Source organism: Anas acuta, chromosome 16 (genome assembly GCF_963932015.1).
Source record: "Anas acuta chromosome 16, bAnaAcu1.1, whole genome shotgun sequence".
Taxonomy (NCBI): Eukaryota; Metazoa; Chordata; class Aves; order Anseriformes; family Anatidae; genus Anas; species Anas acuta.
This window is the reverse complement of record NC_088994.1, coordinates 6,936,329-6,957,379: the sequence shown is the minus strand read 5'-3', so window position 1 is coordinate 6,957,379 and position 21,051 is coordinate 6,936,329. Positions and strand designations below refer to the sequence as shown.

General features: G+C 55.1%; 2 protein-coding genes across 3 annotated transcripts; both read right to left on the bottom strand.

The window, feature by feature from the left end:
• Positions 1-4,493: 4,493 nt before the first annotated feature.
• On the bottom strand, positions 4,494-11,036 carry LOC137865654 (uncharacterized). The gene is made up of 7 exons (XM_068700887.1): positions 10,980-11,036; positions 10,110-10,258; positions 8,424-8,546; positions 8,113-8,185; positions 7,816-7,977; positions 6,581-6,670; positions 4,494-6,205 (listed from the first exon to the last, which is right to left on the bottom strand). The coding sequence occupies exons 1-7, from the start codon at positions 11,034-11,036 to the stop codon at positions 5,663-5,665; spliced, it is 1,197 nt and encodes a 398-aa protein (XP_068556988.1). The 3' UTR covers positions 4,494-5,662.
• A 5,335-nt stretch (positions 11,037-16,371) lies between these two features.
• LOC137865426 (fibrous sheath-interacting protein 2-like) lies at positions 16,372-20,817 on the bottom strand. 2 transcript variants are annotated; one of them, XM_068700501.1, is made up of 4 exons: positions 20,223-20,817; positions 19,615-19,776; positions 18,362-18,451; positions 16,372-17,984 (listed from the first exon to the last, which is right to left on the bottom strand). In XM_068700501.1, the coding sequence occupies exon 4, from the start codon at positions 17,931-17,933 to the stop codon at positions 16,410-16,412; it is 1,524 nt and encodes a 507-aa protein (XP_068556602.1). In that variant the 5' UTR covers positions 17,934-17,984; positions 18,362-18,451; positions 19,615-19,776; positions 20,223-20,817; the 3' UTR covers positions 16,372-16,409. The 2 variants fall into 2 exon arrangements, with proteins under 2 accessions (XP_068556602.1, XP_068556603.1); XM_068700502.1 differs by lacking the exons at positions 19,615-19,776; positions 20,223-20,817 and having other exon boundaries at positions 18,362-18,659.
• Between the last annotated feature and the right edge of the window lie 234 nt (positions 20,818-21,051).

Below are 21,051 nucleotides of genomic sequence, written 5' to 3'. Positions count from 1 at the left end.
GCAGGTGGTGTTTTCGCCCATCCCTTCGGTGGCAGGGAGGGGTACAGAGAGGACACGGAAAACCCACCTGATAAACACGTGGCTCAGGGGCTGGTGCCAACACAGAAATCTTGTTTTTTTCAACCATGGGGCACTTTACTCAGCACCCGGCCTGATGGCCGCAGACGGGCCCCTATCTTTTAGGGGAAAACGGATCCTGGGCCAGGAGCTGGCAGGGCTCATTGAGAGGGCTTTAAACTAGGTAAAAAGGGGGATGGGGCTGAAACGAGGATTGTTGGAGCTGTGCCAGGGGGAACAATGGCAAGGCCGGGGGATAAGGCAATGGCCCAGCTGAAGTGCATCTACACCAATGCACGCAGCATGGGTAACAAACAGGAGGAGCTGGAAGCCATCATGCAGCAGGCAGCCTACGACTTGGTTGCCATCACGGAGACGTGGTGGGACCACTCTCATGACTGGAGTGCTGCAATGCCTGGCTATCCATTCTTGAGTTAGTACTCCATATGCGGTTTGGTTAGAAACATTTACAAATAAATAAAGGGGTCTTTCTAAATCTGGGAGGCTCAGCACTGGAGCTTCTAACAACGCTTTCCTGATCAACCTCAGCTTTTCCTCATCTCCCTTGTTCCACTTAATTCTTTTTCTCCAGTCAATTTTTCATATAAAAACTTTGCCTTTTCACTAAACCCTTCAATGCAGGGTCTACGATATCCCAAGAGGCCGAGCACTTGCCTCACTTCCTTCTTCCTTTTGGGTGATGTCCCATCCTAACAGATTGTGCTCAGCCACACTCAGAGAGTGACGGTGTAGGAGCGTAGCAGATGAAGCGTTAAGGACTGACCACAGCCCCCACTCCATGTTCCCCTGAGCCACCTGGGGGGAGGGTGGATGTAGAAGTGGGTGGAAGGGAGAAGGTGATTTTAGTTTGCTTTTAGTATCTCACTGCTCTAGCCCCTTTTAATAGGTCATGAATTACATTAATCTCCCTAGGCTGAGCCTGTTTTGCCCGTGATGCTAATGGGAGAGTGGCCTCCCTGTCCTTATCGCAACCCTGCAGCCCGTTTTATCCTATTTTCTCCCCCTTTCTGCTTGAGGAGGGCGAGTGAGAGAGTGCTCGTGCTGGAGTTCAGCTGCCCAGCTGGGTGACACCACCACACGGTGTAGGGAAAATCCCCAAGCACAGCACGGCCTGGCTTGAAGAAATGGAGGCACAAGCAAGCACTTGGATGTAAGCTCTTTATTTTCTGCTTCCGCCTCAGGCTACTGAGGATTGAATGGGATCGGTCTGACACGCACGCGTAGCCTCCGTGCTCCGCTCTGGGCAGGCTGCTTCGGAACAGATGGAGGAGCCGGCTGCCTGAGAAACTGTGGGCCCGTGGGAGGGATGGTGCCCGTGGTGCTCTCGGACCTCAGCTGGGTCTGGGATTTCCCTGTGGGGGCAGAAGAACCTGCCATGGGAGCACCTTGCTCAGAGCCTCTTCGGAGGTGCTCCGAGGGACGGCTCTCCTTCCCATTGCTGGGCACAGACTGTTTGCTGACACACCTTCCCAAGTTCTTCTCCAGCATCCGTGCAGTCGCGGACTTAGAGCTCTGCTCCGATAAGGAGCGCGTCATCCCGCTTGCCAGGGTTTTGCTGCTTGAAACGGCGTCTAAGGCCTTTGCTTTCATTTCCCTCTGCATCTTGTCCTTCACTTCTTCAATCACATTAAGGACAATGGTTCTGGCATAGGCCTGCAGTTCTGTGTGCAGCCGCTGAACTTCGGAGACAGCCTTTTGGATGCTCTCCCTCACAATCCTGCGACTCAGGCATGAGACCTCATCATTGTCTGTCACTGGTGCGATCATGGGCAACTTGTCTCTCGGCCATGCTTCTGGGCTCTTCAATTCTGATGCTCTTTGTAGTCCCTGCCCTTCCCTCATGCCCTGCCTTGTGAGAGGCACCTGGGATGGCTGTGGCTGCTTGTTGGAGGGACCGAGAGTGGGAAGTGCCAAGATTTCAGAATACTTGCAGTTGAAGTCTTGCTCAACCCGGGAAGCCACGAAAGATTCCAAAGTGTCGCAGACACTTCCAACAGCTTCATTGGTGACCTTGTCAAGGGAAGCCTGTGAGAATGCTCCCTCAAGGGCTTCCCTCGGTTTCTTTTCGTTTGGCTTCCCCACTTGGGACGCTCTCCTGGCCAAGAGTTGCTCCTTCTGGCTGCCTTCTGGCCTTGGCTCAGATGCACTGGGCGTGCCAGATTCCCAGGACTTCTCAAGGGCCTTCATCACATTCGCCACAACCTTCTTAGCCAGCAGTGCAATTTGCTGCTCTTTGTCAAGAGGAGATGCCTCTGAAGGCTCTTCGCTTTCGGCACTTGCACATGGTCTTTCTTGGATCCCATGGAGAGACCTCTTTAAGACGCAGACAGACTGGTCCAGAGCCTGCACCCTCTCAAACACTTGCCGCACCACAGCCCGAGCCATCTCTTCAATCCTCTGGTTTTCTGTAGCAGCCTGTTCTTCCGCGGCAGCTTTGAATACACCATCTGCAGGGATGGGTGACTTTCTCTCGGACTCCCTCACAGGATGGACGCTGCCAGGGAGCTTGGCATCTTCCCTGCCCACCTCAACGCTGGAGGGAGTCACTTTCAGCCTTCTGTGCTGGCCAGAGTGGAGAAAGTTTCTTCTGCTTTTGTGGGAAGGTGGGCCAGCTGGTTTTTGAGGCTGCAGTAGGCTGGCTTTCTCTTTCGTGACCAAGTACACGTTATTGGAGGAGCTCTGGCGAGAACGGTCACTCCCCGCCATCAGTCTTGCGTCAAGTTTCTTTAACTTGGCGAACTGTTGCTGAAGCTTTTCCTGAAAGGGAACAGCAGGTTTTAGCTCACTCTTGCCTCAGAAATGCCTCGCGTCCCTGCGTGCTGAGGTTTCATGCCGCCCATGCCAGCACCCTCCTTCTGCCATGCAACAAGGGCTGAAGAGAAGGGCTTCCCTCAGGGCTCTGTGTGCTTGCAAGTGGCTTTCCTGATCCAGCACCCTCCACACACACACTCATCTCTCCCCCCCCTCCAATAGCTTGCGCTAGCTGAGCTTGGGGCTGGGTCATCCTTTCCCTACCACAACACCTGGCCCTCCAGCACATCTTCTGCATTCCCCACCTCCCTCAGATCCAACAAGGAAAATGGGAACTGGGATCCCATAGAATTGTTGCATAGTGGCCACTGCAGACTGCACAGCTTTTCCTGCCTGCAAGGCGGACATCTGGCTGTCACATGGAAGCAAGTAGCCATAAGGTTTTAACCAGCCCTGAAAAAGAAAGAAACAGATCGTAAGTTTCTGCCAGGTTCAGCTTGCAACTTCACACCTTACAACATTTCTTGAAAAGAAAGCCCATTCCATTTAACCACCTCTCTTGAGCAGTTAGGATTGGGAACGCTGACTGAACTCCAGCTTCATATCTACTGTCCGAACTGGATGATACAGGCCTGCTGACGCAAAATAGCCAGCATCCACACTGAATAGAACGGAGCCTTTTTTTTTTTTTTTTTTTCCTATAGCAATTGCTTCGGTCCTTCAGCGGCCAAGTCCCTCGCGAGAGATTGGAACCGCAGTTAGAAGACCTCCACACTCGCTTCGGAACTAAGTTCCGTCTCAGTCACACTCTTACACACACAGGCAACCGAATCCCACCCAACCGAACAGTACACTCCTTAAACACTTATGACTCCATCCATCGTCTTTGTTCGGATCTTCGCGCGCAGAATTACGGGCAAAATACAGTGCTGCAGCCGGCAAGGGAGCTCATAACAAAATAAAATTCTTTGCTTACCTTTATTCTGGTTCAAGATGGCATGAGTCCTGACCTGACTCGAACAGGAGCCACCAAAGGGTGGAGTGCCTCTCCTAGATCGAATCAAAATTCAGGAACCAAAGGCATCCCGGACGAGCCCCCAGTTGTTATAAATGACTGAGTCCCAAATAGGGTTACAATCACAGTTTGCTTAACTCTATTAATTTCATAAATTATAAACAGCACTGGGTGCGCCGGGAGTCTCTGCTCCACCAAGATGCACACCTCACCTCCGCCAGAGTCCCCCTTTTAGAGCTCGGTTGTTCTGGGTGTCCTATCCCTAGTCATCTGCAAGAAGAGGCTGACCCCCTCCTCATCACAACCTCATTTCAGGAAGTTGGAGAGTGCAATGAGGTCTCCCCTGAGCCTCCACTTCTCCAGACTAAGCAATCCCAGCTTCTTCAGCCGCTCCTCATCAGACTTGTGCTCTCCCTATGCTGACTCTGTTTTGCCCGTGATGCTAATGGGAGAGTGGGCTCCCTGTCCTTATTGCAACCCTGCAGCCCGTTTTATCCTATTTTTTCCCCTTTCTGCTTGAGGAGGGCGAGTGAGAGAGTGCTCGTGCTGGAGTTCAGCTGCCCAGCTGGGTGACACCACCACACGGTGTAGGGAAAATCCCCAAGCACAGCACAGCCTGGCTTAAAGAAATGGAGGCACAAGCAAGCACTTGGATGTAAGCTCTTTATTTTCTGCTTCCGCCTCAGGCTACTGAGGATTGAATGGGATCGGTCTGACACGCACGCGTAGCCTCCGTGCTCCGCTCTGGGCAGGCTGCTTCGGAACAGATGGAGGAGCCGGCTGCCTGAGAAACTGTGGGCCCGTGGGAGGGATGGTGCCCGTGGTGCTCTCGGACCTCAGCTGGGTCTGGGATTGCCCTGTGGGGGCAGAAGAACCTGCCATGGGAGCACCTTGCTCAGAGCCTCTTCGGAGGTGCTCCGAGGGACGGCTCTCCTTCCCATTGCTGGGCACGGGCTGTTTGCTGACACACCTTCCCAAGTTCTTCTCCAGCATCCGTGCAGTCGCGGACTTAGAGCTCTGCTCCGATAAGGAGCGCATCATCCCGCTTGCCAGGGTTTTGCTGCTTGAAGTGGCGTCTAAGGCTTTTGCTTTCATTTCCCTCTCCATCTTGTCCTTCACTTCTTCAATCACATTAAGGACAATGGTTCTGGCATAGGGCTGCAGTTCTGTGTTCAGCCGCTGAACTTCGGAGACAGCCTTTTGGATCTCTCCCTCACAATCCTGCGACTCAGGCGTGAGACCTCATCAGTGTCTGGCGCTGGTGCGATCACGGGCAACTTGTCTCTCGGCCATGCTTCTGGGCTCTTCAATTCTGATGCTCTTTGTAGTCCCTGCCCTTCCCTCATGCCCTCCCTTGAGGGAGGCACCTGGGATGGCTGTGGCTGCCTGTTGGAGGGACCAAGAGTGGGAAGCGCCACGATTTCAGAATATTCGCAGCTGAAGTCTTGCTCAAACTGGGAAGCCACGAAGGATTCTGAAGTGTCGCAGACACTTCCAACAGCTTCATTGGTGACCTTGGCAAGGGAAGCCTGTGAGAATGCTCACAGCTGGGTCTGGGATTTCCCTGTGGGGGCAGAAGAACCTGCCATGGGGGCACCTTGCTCACAGCCTCTTCGGCTCTGAGCAAGGTGCCCCTCTAGGGAGCATTCTCACAGGTTTCTTTTCCTCAGTTTCTTTTCTTTTGGCTTCCCCACTTGGGACGCTCTCCTGGCCAAGGGTTGCTCCTTCTGGCTGGCTTCTAGCCTTGGGTCAGATGCACTGGGTGTGCCAGATTCCCAGGACTTCTCAAAGACCTTCATCACACTCGCCACAACCTTCTTAGCCAGCAGAGCCTCTGAAGGCTCTGCGCTTTCGGCCCTTGCACACGGTCTTTCTTGGATCCCATGGAGAGACCTTGTCAAGGGAAGCTTGTGAGAATTCTCCCTCAAGGGCTTTCCTTGGTTTCATTTCTTCCGGCTTCCCCACTTGCCACACCACAGCCCGAGCCACCTCTTCAATCTTCTGGCTTTCTCTAGCCGCCTGATCTTCTGAGGCAGCTTTGAATACACCGTCTGCAGGGATGGGTGACTCTCTCTCGGACTCCCTCACAGGATGGACGCTGCCAGGGAGCTTGGCATCTTCCCTGCCCACCTCAACGCTGGAGGGAGTCACTTTCAGCCTTCTGTGCTGGCCAGAGTGGAGAAAGTTTCTTCTGCTTTTGTGGGTAGGTGGGCCAGCTGGTTTTTGAGGCTGCAGTAGGCTGGCTTTCTCTTTCGTGACCAAGTACACGTTATTGGAGGAGCTCTGGCGAGAACGGTCACTCCCCGCCATCAGTCTTGCGTCAAGTTTCTTTAACTTGGCGAACTGTTGCTGAAGCTTTTCCTGAAAGGGAACAGCAGGTTTTAGCTCACTCTTGCCTCAGAAATGCCTCGCGTCCCTGCGTGCTGAGGTTTCATGCCGCCCATGCCAGCACCCTCCTTCTGCCATGCAACAAGGGCTGAAGAGAAGGGCTTCCCTCAGGGCTCTGTGTGCTTGCAAGTGGCTTTCCTGATCCAGCACCCTCCACACACACACTCATCTCTCCCCCCCCTCCAATAGCTTGCGCTAGCTGAGCTTGGGGCTGGGTCATCCTTTCCCTACCACAACACCTGGCCCTCCAGCACATCTTCTGCATTCCCCGCCTCCCTCAGATCCAACAAGGAAAGCCCCGGCCTTCTGTATCGTGCCACTGACACGTGTCTGCTGAGCTTTGCCTACCTCTTCTTGCCTCCTGATTTTCTCCGCTTCCAGCTTGAGCGTGGTCAGATACTGCCTGTACTCATTGAACTCCTTCAGAGAGCAGACCACCTATGGAGAGACAAGGGCAGAAAGCTCCCGAGAACTGTCGAGGTAGCTGCCAGTGGCAGGGGAGCAGCTCCTCTCCATCCTCTCCCCTCCCCAGCGCTGGGGACGCTGCCTCCCTCCGAGCCAGGGCCGAGTGGACTCCTCGCTCTGCACCAGGCCCCACAGCGGCTGCCTCCTCAACGCACAGGCAGCGCGAGGCAGCCTGAGAAGAGCAGGAGTGGGCACTGCCAGCAGGGCGCTGGGGTGACGTCTGCTCCCATGGAAGGCAGCGCAGCAGCCCTGTGCCCCCCACCAGCAACAAGCGGCTGCAGCAAGCGCGCTGGCAATCATAGAATCAGCAGGGTTGGAAAAGACCTTCAAGATCATCTGCTCCAACCATCACCCTACTACCAATGTCACTAAGCACCATGTCGCTAAGCACCAGCTCCAAGCTTTCCTTACACACTCCCAGGGACTGTGACTCCGCCACTCCCCTGGGCAACCCCTTCCAAGGCCCCACTACTCTTTCTCAGAAGAAATGGCTCCTAGTTTTCAACCTAAACGTCCCCGGCGCAACTTGAGCCCATTCCCTCTAGTCCTATCCCTAGTCATCTGCAAGAAGAGGCTGACCCCCAGCTCCCCACAATTTCCTTGCTGGGAGTTGGAGAGAGCAAGAAGGTCTCCCCTGAGCCTCCTCTTCTCCTCACTAAACAACCCCAGTTCCCTCAGCCGCTCCTCACAGGACTTTTCTTCCAGGCCCTTCACCAGCTTCGTAGCCCTTCTCCGGACAAGTTCCAGGGCGTCGATGCCCTTCTTGTCCTGAGCGGCCCAAAACTCAACACAGCACTTGAGGTGCAGCCTCTCCAGAGCACAGTGCAGGGGGGGACCATCATCTATCTCCCTGCTCCTGCTGCCTACACTATTCCTGAGACAGGCCAGGATGCTGTTGGCCTTCTTGGCCACCTGGGCACGCTGCCGGCTCAGGTTGAGGCAAGCATCAATCAGCACCCCCAGATCCTTTTCCTCGGCACAGTTTTTGAGCCACTCTGCCCCAAGCACGGGGTTCTTGAGGCCAAAGTGCAGGAACTGGCACTGAGCCGCGTTAAACCTCATCCCATTGGCCTCTGCCAGAGGAGACCTGTGCTGGTCAGCGCCACGTCCAAACCTACTTTGCCACTGCTGGTGATGAAGCCCTTGCTCTTCAGGCTCTGCAGGCTGTCCTTGCGACTGTAGTAGGCCTGCAGATGCGGGTCGTGCAGGCAGTTGTACTCTGTGCGCAGTAGGCGACAATATGGATCTTCCAGATGAAACTGAGCGGAAGGCTGGTGCAGCTGCAAGAGAGGTGGTCCAGAGTATGAACGGGGCAGGAGAAAGCAGCACAGAGACAAAGGCACTTCCAAGCTCCTCATGCACACGGGCTAGCCTTTGCCAGCCTCTGCGCTAGAGGTTTCTGATTCCGGCCTTACTTCCCGGCTGGACCTTCCTTCTGAAGCCATCAAAAACACCCCCACCAGGCCTGGGCTGAGGGTCCGGCCTGGGCTGGGGAGAGAAGGCCAAACCCCACCAGCAAAGTAGGCATCTCGGGCCAGCGGCTAGAAATGTCTCTGTGCTGCGGAGCCGCGAGCATCCGTCCCTGACTCCTCCACCCACTGGGACCAAAGTGCCGGAGCTCCAACCATAGCGCAGGTGGCCACAAGGCCTTCTTGGAACGAGGGCGAGGGAGCCTGTGACACAAGAGACCTTTGCCACCCCTTCCACCCCTTCCTCCTTCTCTTACCTTTTCGCCCAGCTTTGTCCTGTAGAAGACAGGCTTGGTGCCTGGCAGCAGAGGGATTTTGACTCCGACTGGGAGGTCCAGCAGCCTGCTACCTCCTTCTCCAAGTCCTCATCTGGGCCACAGCTAGAAAGACAGGGACACTCAGGGACTCGGAGCCCTCTCCTCAGGCACAGTGCTCACCTCTCTGTACTTCTCAGCTATGCCCAGCAGTGCGTCTGGGTTTTGGAAACCAGCAGAATGAGCAAAAGTGCACTAGGGTACAGCATTTTGTCCAAAACCGTGACAGGTTGTTGGCTCAGAGTGGCAAAGGTGCACTTCATCAGTTTCGCTGTGCTCGAGAACAACCGAGTCCCCCTCTTGGCACAGAGCCTAGCCACAGTGTCTCCACGCCACTCTACGCTCCCTATTGTTTCTTAGAGTTAGCACACCACCTTCCCCTGCTCCCCTGGCGTGGTAACATCGAAGGTTAAAAGCCTGGGGAACACTCAGCTCATGCAGCTGCACCCTGCCCTGAAAACCTCTTCAATGCTCTACCTGTCTTTACAACGGGAATTGAAGCAGTTGAATTTGCCCAGTTTCTTTAGGCAATCACTCCACACACCTCCAACACAAGACTACTTCCTGCTTCCTCTCAGGTCTACGCGATGATGACAAACATAACAGTGAGCGCTTCTGGTAGGCACTAGCACGCCTTCTCTCTCATTTCACACTCCCAGGATTATATCTTTGCTTAGCTGTTAAGTCAAATTGCCGTTCGACCCACTAACTGCAGGCAGACACAAAGTTTGCTGAGCTGATGCTGAATGTGGAATAGGAGAAGGCTCGTCCAAGTATTCTCTACTACTCTTTTGACAGGAAATCACGTATCCTCAACCTGTTTTCTCAAGACACTTCCCTTTGTCCTTAGCATTACTGAGACCTTATCTGCAGTCTGCTACAGTCTACAGGTGCTCTTCTAGTCTAGACGAACCGCAGACATTCAGGCGATACAAGACATTCAGGTCACAGCAACAAACACCACTTCTGCGCTACATCTAGCAGTGTGCACTCAACAGCAGACTCAAGGCAACAGCCTTCGAGGAACAGACTCCCTCCAGCTTCAGCACTTTAGGCCTATGCTTCTGTGCTATTAAGAAACCCATCGCAAACTACAAAAAACATACAGCACGTAACATCTAATGTCCAGCAAACATCAGCTAAGCAACAGCTGAGTGGTCTTGACTGTCCTCATTAGGCTGCTGCAACTCTCTTCAGCTCCAAACTGCAGCTCGCCACAGGCAGCAGCTATGCAGATCCACAACTCCCATTAATTAAGAAATACTACATCAGAAATCATTTCTCAAGCCAGAGTTTTACCTACATGCAGACAGAGACAGCAATCAATAAAACCCTTGATGTTCACTGCCTTCAGAAACTCACAGCACTCCTCTTTCACCTTTGCACCAGCAACAGGAATGACATTTAACAAGAGCTTCTCATGCTTGAAAACAATCTTGACAAGAGCGAGATGGAGTTGTCCACGTGTGTTCATTAGGGACGCCTTTTCACAAACACCAAGACTTCTCTGACTGGGCTGAGACAGTGAAAGCCATCCCTTTGGAGGACCTCTGGCTCCTGGAATAACTACCCAGCTAATAGACAAGGCCTTGAGAATGGAAAGACAAAAGTAGCCTAGGATCACCTTACTCCAGAGTTGTCTGGTCCAAAACTCCCGTTACTGGGATCCCATAGAATTGTTGCATAGTGGCCACTGCAGACTGCACAGCTTTTCCTGCCTGCAAGGTGGACATCTGGCTGTCACATGGAAGCAAGTAGCCATAAGGTTTTAACCAACCCTGAAAAAGAAAGAAACAGATCGTAAGTTTCTGCCAGGTTCAGCTTGCAACTTCACACCTTACAACATTTCTTGAAAAGAAAGCCCATTCCATTTAACCACCTCTCTTGAGCAGTTAGGATTGGTAACGCTGACTGAACTCCAGCTTCATATCTACTGTCCGAACTGGATGATACAGGCCTGCTGGTTAACAACGGCCAGCAACCCCACTGAATAGAACTGGGGCAGACATAGCTCTTTGGTACAACACAAATGCCAAAGAACCTCCATTCTTTGCACAGGCTGAGCTCCTCTCTTGTTCCTCCCGTGCACCCTATCCCCAGGCCATCACAAGCTTCCTCACGGAGTTTTATTTCCCCCCACCCTCCCCAAAACACACAGCTTTACAGAGAACCATGTCAAACTTACAGGCCAAGGCCTGCATTTCCCAAAACAGCCAAGTAATTCAAGACTTTCTTTTGAGTCATTTTAGTACCATGAGAAAAAGGAACATTCAGTCACTGTTAAGTGCAAAGACCAAAAAACACCAAGCCATGAGCGTAGGCTTGCTGTCGCGGTAACTTTTAATTCACCTGCCCCGGAGCCTTTTTTTTTTTTTTTCCTGGACAATACCAATCAGGAGTTAACATACGACAGCTGACAAGCTCCCCAAGCACTGTCAAGATACCTGGGGTACTTATCATCAACAAGAAATACATCCAACTGCTTTGGTGTTCTCCTACAGGCACAATGCGCTCCATATGCCACAGACAGATTTCTACAATCTTTAGAAAACCCATTTGGCCGATTCAGTGCTTACTACTTAGCCCACGATTACTGCAACATCTACAGATCTTGTTGAGTAACGGCACAGGGCTAGCCACGCCAAACCTCACCGAGTCAATGGACGTGCAGCAATAGGCAACACAGGCAGCACCAACAGCCCCAGCTGCCAAACTGCTGGGAGAACACACTACGTCCGTCTTGGCAACTAAAGCTCTAGAGCTGGCCTCTAACCCACACACACAGACCAGCAGCCTGACCAAAACAAGCTGCCCTTGGGCTGCAAGGGTGGAGCACGGCACCAAAGCAGCCCCGAGCAGTGCTACGCATCCCTCTCCTTCCCAGCCAGGCTCCAACACGGGACACGGGCGGGACGCAAAGGGCCACAACACCACTCCTGCGCGGACACCACCGAGGTCCTCCCGGGAGCCCAGAGCACCAACAAGAGGCACAGCTGCCTTCGCGGGCCGGCTCTCCCCAAACACCCGGCTCGGCTGCAGGCACAGAAGCTGCCACGGACAGACACCGCGCCCCTGAGCCCCTGAGCCCCTGAGCGCAGCAACCCAGAGCGGCCACTTCGGAGAGCAGCCGGACAAGGGCCTAGAGAAGGAAGATACCGGGATGCTCCGGCCGGGCCAGCAGCGACGTGGCCGAAGCCGGGCGCAGCGGGGCCGGGCAGCCGCCGCCCCGCTCCCCAGCCCACCCCCGGGCCGCTCCGCTCCCCTCCCAGCCGCGGCACGACCGGCCCCAGAGCCGCCCCGCTCCCCTCAGCACCCCACCCCGGCCCGGCCAGGCCCCGGCCCCCGCGCCCTGACACCCACTCGGCCCGTGCTGCTGTCGGCGGCGGCGCGGAGCAGGGCGCAGAGCAGCAGGGAGCCCGCCGCAGCCAGGCCCCGGCACCGCCTCGGCGCCATGGCAGCGCGGCGGGCCTCCGGCCAGCGCTCCGGGCCGGCGGCTCGGGCTGCGGCTGCGCGGGGAGGCCGCAACTGAAAGGCGGCGGCCGGGGCTACGCCTCTTCCTCCGCGGGGCCGGGGCAGGCGGAGGGGCTGCCGAGGGGCTGCCGCGGGGCCGGGGCCCGGGGCCCGGGGCCGGGGCCGGGGCCGGCAGGCAGGGGAGGGTGCAGAGGAGGCGGCGGCCGCCGGGTGTTCGTCTGCAGCACCGAAGCTGCTGCAGGAGGAGTCAGGTCTTCCTCTGCCGCCTCCTCAGCGAACGGGCTCGTTGCCCGCTGCTGGAGGCTCAGCTCAACCTGAATTTTGTAATATTTACACTGATAAAAGGTATAAAAGGCAAGTAAACAGCGCTGGGTGTGCGGGGAGTCCACGCTCCACCAACACGCACACACGCACATCAGACCTTCTAAACATACAGAACATTGCTCCTTCATACTAAAGCCGAGTATGCCTACACATACGTACAATCAGGAAAGGTGATGTGAGGAATGTTTTAACAATTCGTGTCAATAAAGAACAGTCCTGTCTGCCTCTGGGTCCTGCAGTGGCAATTTAATTCTTGAACCACAGATGCAGCGTGTCCCAGTCTCCCCCTCATTCTAGTCAATTTATCAAGTCTTCAGAAAGTACTCCTCAAATTTATGAACCTGTTTGCCTTTGTTATTCCGGACTTCTATTTCTAAACAGTTACAGCCTTTTTTTTTTTGTCTTCTTCGAGATTAACTTAACACTGCTATAGGTGTGACTGTCCCTGTGAATGGCTGGTGAGGAATGTTTTAATAAGAAAGCTATTTGTGTTTGTATGAAGTCTTTGAGGTCTGGGGGTTTCAGAACAACTGGAAACAACTAGTGACTGTTATGGGATACTATGCAAGCCCCTGCTATCTGGCCAGGTGGCCAAGAGATTAAGAAGAAGAAAAAAAAGAAGCTGAAGGACGGCTAGGAGACAAGACCTGCAGGGGATGCTGTATAAACTTGACACGGTGCCAAGGAGTGCAAAGGGGAAGGACAAGAAAAAAACCTGGAGAGGAAGACTACGAGCCTTCAGCATGAAAGACCCCTAGAGACCCCCAGAGGGACCACCAGAGACTGATGCGCATGCTCCAGTAGGAGGGACTGGACCCTGGAAGCTAATTATAATAACCTAGTTTTTTTAGAAGTAGTACTGAATATGTGTTAGTCTAGGAGCATAAAAATCAGCTACTTGATGTAAGTGGTGTGCATCCTGGTGGAGCGGAGACTCCCGGTGCACCCAGCGCTGTTTGCTTACCTCTATTCTTTTAATAAATCCTATTTTTTGATTTAATCCTATTGGGAAGACTGAGCCATTTCTAACAGTAACAAACGATCCTTTAAGTTCCAGGACATAACAGTCTCCATTTTCCATTCCTTTTCTTGATTACAAACAAGTCGCTGCCATTTTCCACTCCTTTTGAACAATAAGTCCTGCTTTAAGTTGTCAAGCAACTCTGCCTTCGGGCCTTGTGTATCCCATTCTTCCCGGATCGAAGAAAAGCATAGCCATCTCCTTGTGAAGGCCAAGAGGCCTGGGTCAAAAGGCACGTCCAGGTCAGCCGGGGGCGAAACAGCAAAGGCCTGAGATGGCTGTAGCAGCAGAGGGGCCGATGGCATAGCAGTCGGATCAGTAAAGGAGCCCGCAGCTCCCTCACTGTCTGGCAAACCACACGTTTCTGACTGTGGTCCCACAGGGCTTTCAGGCCTCAGAGACTGCTCGCCAGGTGCCGAGCAATCCCACTGCAACCTTGTCATTTTTAGTTGCAGTCCCACACCTTGACATGAATTTGGTCCCTTATTTCAGGCTCATAAACTGTCCGATTGTTAACAAGGAGAATGAGCTGTAAGGTTTTGGCCACCGCCATTTCCCTGCCATTTGCCGAGGCGATCGGCTCCGGGGCAGACGCGTTCTGCAGCGGAGCGGGGGATCGGGCCAGGCAGGGCTCATTTTTCCGGCATCGAGCCTACTTGAGGGAGCCGCCAGGACCCGGCAGCCCTTGTGAGGGAGGCTGATGAGGCGTAGGCGGAGCCAGCAGCGTCAACGGCGGCCTGTTTCAATCGGGCGCCACCGCCATTTCCCTGCCATTTGCCGAGGCGATCGGCTCCGGGGCAGACGCGTTCTGCAGCGGAGCAGGGGATCGGGCCAGGCAGGGCTCATTTTTCCGGCATCGAGCCTACTTGAGGGAGCCATGGCATGGCACATGGTGCGGCGCGGCAGTTGGCGCGGCAGTTGGTGCAGGCAGGGCGAGCAGGAAGGGCAGAGCGCTCCCCCCCGCCCATACCAACACCTCCTGTAAGGACAGCCGTCAGCTAGGTGATAATGGTCTCCACCAGGCACGGTGTGCTCTCCAGAAAGTCGGTACACACCCAGACCGACTGCCCGTTCAAAACTGCAGCAGTTCAGGTCACCGGATGCAGGGAATGTCTGAGCCTGTTGCTGCCATCGGCGGGAGGCAGAGAAACTGCGTGCGTGAGGTGTGAGCAGGTGGATGACCTGGTCCGCATGGTGGCGGAGCTCAAGGAGGAGCTGGAGAGGTTGAGGGATATCAGGGAGTGTGAGCGGGAGATAGACTGGTGGAGCGACTCCCTGCAGGGCCTCAAGGAGAGGTACCGGGGTGAGACACCCCAAATGAGGGTGGACCCCCTGCCCTGTCGCCGTTGGGCAGAGGGAGGGGATCTGGGAGTTGAGGAGGAATGGAAACTGGTCCCTGCTCGACATGGCAGGCGATGCCCTCCCCTTCCGGCCCCACCTTGCCAGGTGCCCTTATGCAACAGGTTTGAGGCCCTGGAGCTTGAGAGACCGGTGGGTGAGGAAGAATTAGCAAGTGTACCCAGGAGGATGCCTAGGGCGAGGAGGTCACCTCCACGCCTCAGGACTGCCTCCACCAAGAAAGACAGAAGAGTTATTGTTGTGGGAGACTCTCTTCTCAGGGGAACAGAGGGTCCTATTTGTCGGCCTGACCCTACCCATAGGGAAGTGTGCTGCTGTCTCCCTGGGGCCAAGGTCAGGGATGTTGCCAGGATGCTTCCCAACCTGGTTCGCCCCTCTGACTATTCTCCTCTTTTGATAGTCCAGGCAGGTAGTGATGACATTGAAGAGAGAAGCCTGAAGGCTATCAAACGAGACTTTAGGGGACTGGGACGGTTAGTGGATGGAGCGGGAGTGCAGGTGGTGTTTTCGCCCATCCCTTCGGTGGCAGGGAGGGGTACAGAGAGGACACGGAAAACCCACCTGATAAACACGTGGCTCAGGGGCTGGTGCCAACACAGAAATCTTGTTTTTTTCAACCATGGGGCACTTTACTCAGCACCCGGCCTGATGGCCGCAGACGGGCCCCTATCTTTTAGGGGAAAACGGATCCTGGGCCAGGAGCTGGCAGGGCTCATTGAGAGGGCTTTAAACTAGGTAAAAAGGGGGATGGGGCTGAAACGAGGATTGTTGGAGCTGTGCCAGGGGGAACAATGGCAAGGCCGGGGGATAAGGCAATGGCCCAGCTGAAGTGCATCTACACCAATGCACGCAGCATGGGTAACAAACAGGAGGAGCTGGAAGCCATCGTGCAGCAGGCAGCCTACGACTTGGTTGCCATCACGGAGACGTGGTGGGACCACTCTCATGACTGGAGTGCTGCAATGCCTGGCTATCCATTCTTGAGTTAGTACTCCATATGCGGTTTGGTTAGAAACATTTACAAATAAATAAAGGGGTCTTTCTAAATCTGGGAGGCTCAGCACTGGAGCTTCTAACAACGCTTTCCTGATCAACCTCAGCTTTTCCTCATCTCCCTTGTTCCACTTAATTCTTTTTCTCCAGTCAATTTTTCATATAAAAACTTTGCCTTTTCACTAAACCCTTCAATGCAGGGTCTACGATATCCCAAGAGGCCGAGCACTTGCCTCACTTCCTTCTTCCTTTTGGGTGATGTCCCATCCTAACAGATTGTGCTCAGCCACACTCAGAGAGTGACGGTGTAGGAGCGTAGCAGATGAAGCGTTAAGGACTGACCACAGCCCCCACTCCATGTTCCCCTGAGCCACCTGGGGGGAGGGTGGATGTAGAAGTGGGTGGAAGGGAGAAGGTGATTTTAGTTTGCTTTTAGTATCTCACTGCTCTAGCCCCTTTTAATAGGTCATGAATTACATTAATCTCCCTAGGCTGAGCCTGTTTTGCCCGTGATGCTAATGGGAGAGTGGCCTCCCTGTCCTTATCGCAACCCTGCAGCCCGTTTTATCCTATTTTCTCCCCCTTTCTGCTTGAGGAGGGCGAGTGAGAGAGTGCTCGTGCTGGAGTTCAGCTGCCCAGCTGGGTGACACCACCACACGGTGTAGGGAAAATCCCCAAGCACAGCACGGCCTGGCTTGAACAAATGGAGGCACAAGCAAGCACTTGGATGTAAGCTCTTTATTTTCTGCTTCCGCCTCAGGCTACTGAGGATTGAATGGGATCGGTCTGACACGCACGCGTAGCCTCCGTGCTCCGCTCTGGGCAGGCTGCTTCGGAACAGATGGAGGAGCCGGCTGCCTGAGAAACTGTGGGCCCGTGGGAGGGATGGTGCCCGTGGTGCTCTCGGACCTCAGCTGGGTCTGGGATTGCCCTGTGGGGGCAGAAGAACCTGCCATGGGAGCACCTTGCTCAGAGCCTCTTCGGAGGTGCTCCGAGGGACGGCTCTCCTTCCCATTGCTGGGCACAGACTGTTTGCTGACACACCTTCCCAAGTTCTTCTCCAGCATCCGTGCAGTCGCAGACTTAGAGCTCTGCTCCGATAAGGAGCGCGTCATCCCGCTTGCCAGGGTTTTGCTGCTTGAAACGGCGTCTAAGGCCTTTGCTTTCATTTCCCTCTGCATCTTGTCCTTCACTTCTTCAATCACATTAAGGACAATGGTTCTGGCATAGGCCTGCAGTTCTGTGTGCAGCCGCTGAACTTCGGAGACAGCCTTTTGGATGCTCTCCCTCACAATCCTGCGACTCAGGCGTGAGACCTCATCATTGTCTGGCACTGGTGCGATCACGGGCAACTTGTCTCTCGGCCATGCTTCTGGGCTCTTCAATTCTGATGCTCTTTGTAGTCCCTGCCCTTCCCTCATGCCCTGCCTTGTGAGAGGCACCTGGGATGGCTGTGGCTGCTTGTTGGAGGGACCGAGAGTGGGAAGTGCCAAGATTTCAGAATACTTGCAGTTGAAGTCTTGCTCAACCCGGGAAGCCACGAAAGATTCCAAAGTGTCGCAGACACTTCCAACAGCTTCATTGGTGACCTTGTCAAGGGAAGCCTGTGAGAATGCTCCCTCAAGGGCTTCCCTCGGTTTCTTTTCGTTTGGCTTCCCCACTTGGGACGCTCTCCTGGCCAAGAGTTGCTCCTTCTGGCTGCCTTCTGGCCTTGGCTCAGATGCACTGGGCGTGCCAGATTCCCAGGACTTCTCAAGGGCCTTCATCACATTCGCCACAACCTTCTTAGCCAGCAGTGCAATTTGCTGCTCTTTGTCAAGAGGAGATGCCTCTGAAGGCTCTTCGCTTTCGGCACTTGCACATGGTCTTTCTTGGATCCCATGGAGAGACCTCTTTAAGACGCAGACAGACTGGTCCAGAGCCTGCACCCTCTCAAACACTTGCCGCACCACAGCCCGAGCCATCTCTTCAATCCTCTGGTTTTCTGTAGCAGCCTGTTCTTCCGCGGCAGCTTTGAATACACCATCTGCAGGGATGGGTGACTTTCTCTCGGACTCCCTCACAGGATGGACGCTGCCAGGGAGCTTGGCATCTTCCCTGCCCACCTCAACGCTGGAGGGAGTCACTTTCAGCCTTCTGTGCTGGCCAGAGTGGAGAAAGTTTCTTCTGCTTTTGTGGGAAGGTGGGCCAGCTGGTTTTTGAGGCTGCAGTAGGCTGGCTTTCTCTTTCGTGACCAAGTACACGTTATTGGAGGAGCTCTGGCGAGAACGGTCACTCCCCGCCATCAGTCTTGCGTCAAGTTTCTTTAACTTGGCGAACTGTTGCTGAAGCTTTTCCTGAAAGGGAACAGCAGGTTTTAGCTCACTCTTGCCTCAGAAATTCCTCGCGTCCCTGCGTGCTGAGGTTTCATGCCGCCCATGCCAGCACCCTCCTTCTGCCATGCAACAAGGGCTGAAGAGAAGGGCTTCCCTCAGGGCTCTGTGTGCTTGCAAGTGGCTTTCCTGATCCAGCACCCCCCCCCCACACACACTCATCTCTCCCCCCCCTCCAATAGCTTGCGCTAGCTGAGCTTGGGGCTGGGTCATCCTTTCCCTACCACAACACCTGGCCCTCCAGCACATCTTCTGCATTCCCCGCCTCCCTCAGATCCAACAAGGAAAGCCCCGGCCTTCTGTACCGTGCCACTGACACGTGTCTGCTGAGCTTTGCCTACCTCTTCTTGCCTCCTGATTTTCTCCGCTTCCAGCTTGAGCGTGGTCAGATACTGCCTGTACTCATTGAACTCCTTCAGAGAGCAGACCACCTATGGAGAGACAAGGGCAGAAAGCTCCCGAGAACTGTCGAGGGAGCTGCGCAGTGGCAGGGGAGCAGCTCCTCTCCATCCTCTCCCCTCCCCAGCGCTGGGGACGCTGCCTCCCTCCGAGCCAGGGCCGAGTGGACTCCTCGCTCTGCACCAGGCCCCACAGCGGCTGCCTCCTCAACGCACAGGCAGCGCGAGGCAGCCTGAGAAGAGCAGGAGTGGGCACTGCCAGCAGGGCGCTGGGGTGACGTCTGCTCCCATGGAAGGCAGCGCAGCAGCCCTGTGCCCCCCACCAGCAACAAGCGGCTGCAGCAAGCGCGCTGGCAATCATAGAATCAGCAGGGTTGGAAAAGACCTTCAAGATCATCTGCTCCAACCATCACCCTACTACCAGTGTCACCCCCTACACCATGTCGCTAAGCACCAGCTCCGAGCTTTCCTTAAACACCCCCAGGGACCGTGACTCCGCCACTCCCCTGGGCAACCCCTTCCAAGGCCCCACTACTCTTTCTCAGAAGAAATGGCTCCTAGTTTTCAACCTAAACGTCCCCGGCGCAACTTGAGCCCATTCCCTCTAGTCCTATCCCTAGTCATCTGCAAGAAGAGGCTGACCCCCAGCTCCCCACAATTTCCTTGCTGGGAGTTGGAGAGAGCAAGAAGGTCTCCCCTGAGCCTCCTCTTCTCCTCACTAAACAACCCCAGCTCCCTCAGCCGCTCCTCACAGGACTTTTCTTCCAGGCCCTTCACCAGCTTCGTAGCCCTTCTCCGGACAAGTTCCAGGGCCTCGATGCCCTTCTTGTCCTGAGGGGCCCAAAACTCAACACAGCACTCGAGGTGCAGCCTCTCCAGAGCACAGTGCAGGGGGGGACCATCATCTATCTCCCTGCTCCTGCTGCCTACACTATTCCTGAGACAGGCCAGGATGCTGTTGGCCTTCTTGGCCACCTGGGCACGCTGCCGGCTCAGGTTGAGGCAAGCATCAATCAGCACCCCCAGATCCTTTTCCTCGGCACAGTTTTTGAGCCACTCTGCCCCAAGCCACACTGCCCCAAGCACGGGGTTCTTGAGGCCAAAGTGCAGGAACTGGCACTGAGCCGCGTTAAACCTCATCCCATTGGCCTCTGCCAGAGGAGACCTGTGCTGGTCAGCGCCACGTCCAAACCTACTTTGCCACTGCTGGTGATGAAGCCCTTGCTCTTCAGGCTCTGCAGGCTGTCTTTGTGATTGTAGTAGGCCTGCAGATGCGGGTCGTGCAGGCAGTTGTACTCTGTGCGCAGTAGGCGACAATATGGATCTTCCAGATGAAACTGAGCGGAAGGCTGGTGCAGCTGCAAGAGAGGTGGTCCAGAGTATGAACGGGGCAGGAGAAAGCAGCACAGAGACAAAGGCACTTCCAAGCTCCTCATGCACACGGGCTAGCCTTTGCCAGCCTCTGCGCTAGAGGTTTCTGATTCCGGCCTTACTTCCCGGCTGGACCTTCCTTCTGAAGCCATCAAAAACACCCCCACCAGGCCTGGGCTGAGGGTCCGGCCTGGGCTGGGGAGAGAAGGCCAAACCCCACCAGCAAAGTAGGCATCTCGGGCCAGCGGCTAGAAATGTCTCTGTGCTGCGGAGCCGCGAGCATCCGTCCCTGACTCCTCCACCCACTGGGACCAAAGTGCCGGAGCTCCAACCATAGCGCAGGTGGCCACAAGGCCTTCTTGGAACGAGGGCGAGGGAGCCCGTGACACAAGAGACCTTTGCCACCCCTTCCACCCCTTCCTCCTTCTCTTACCTTTTCGCCCAGCTTTGTCCTGTAGAAGACAGGCTTGGTGCCTGGCAGCAGAGGGATTTTGACTCCGAGTGGGAGGTCCAGCAGCCCGCTACCTCCTTCTCCAAGTCCCCATCTGTGCCAGAGCTAGAAAGACAGGGACACTCAGACACTCAGGCACTCCAATCCCTTCTGCAGCCCACCCCCGCACCCCCCTGCATCTCTCTTCCCACTTGCTAGCAGTACGCTGCCCAGGATGGGTAGAGAGAGGCACGTCTCCCTGCAAGCCTCCTGCGGCCTGACCACGTTTAGACCCCCCCAGCTTCCTGGGAGCATCCTCTGGCCCCAGAGCACTCCCGCACGCCCCGGGCTCCTGCTCTGAGCCCTAAACTCGGGCACAGTGCTCACCTCTCCGTAATTCTCAGCTATGCCCAGCAGTGCGTCTGGGTTTTGGAAACTAGCAGTGCCATGCTGCTCCATGGCTCCTTCCAAGAGCTCTACGGGAGCTGCGACCCTCTGCTAGCACCTCTCACTCCAGAGGCAGACAGCTGCGTCTGTCCCAGGCGGTTTCCCAGCGAGCGGCTTTATATAGCGCTCAAGCATTGTTACATCATCGCGTTGCCATGGCACCACCTATGACGTATGCCCTGGCTACCTGTTACATCATCGCGTTGCCAATGCACCACCTATGACGTATGCCCTGGCTACCTGCAGGCGCTTCTGGTCATGCTGGTGGGCAAGCCACTGCAGCCGAGCCTGGATTATTAATTAGGGTAAGGGTTAGGGCTGTTGGTGTTTGGAGAGGGAGAAAGCACAGAGTCCTGTTGTGTCTGGGATTGTTTAAAGGCTTGAT

Bases quoted from the DNA above. Each gene is read 5' to 3' on its own strand.
- LOC137865654 (XM_068700887.1), bottom strand. From the start codon at position 11,036: ATGGGTTTTCTAAAGATTGTAGAAATCTGTCTGTGGCATATGGAGCGC. The intron at 6,671-7,815 runs GTAGGTTTGGAC...GTCTCTCCATAG, and splicing joins TCATCACCAGCAGTGGCAAA to GTGGTCTGCTCTCTGAAGGA. The intron at 6,206-6,580 runs GTAGGCAAAGCT...GTTCCCTTTCAG, and splicing joins AAATCAGGAGGCAAGAAGAG to GAAAAGCTTCAGCAACAGTT.
- LOC137865426 (XM_068700501.1), bottom strand. From the start codon at position 17,933: ATGGCGGGGAGTGACCGTTCTCGCCAGAGCTCCTCCAATAACGTGTAC.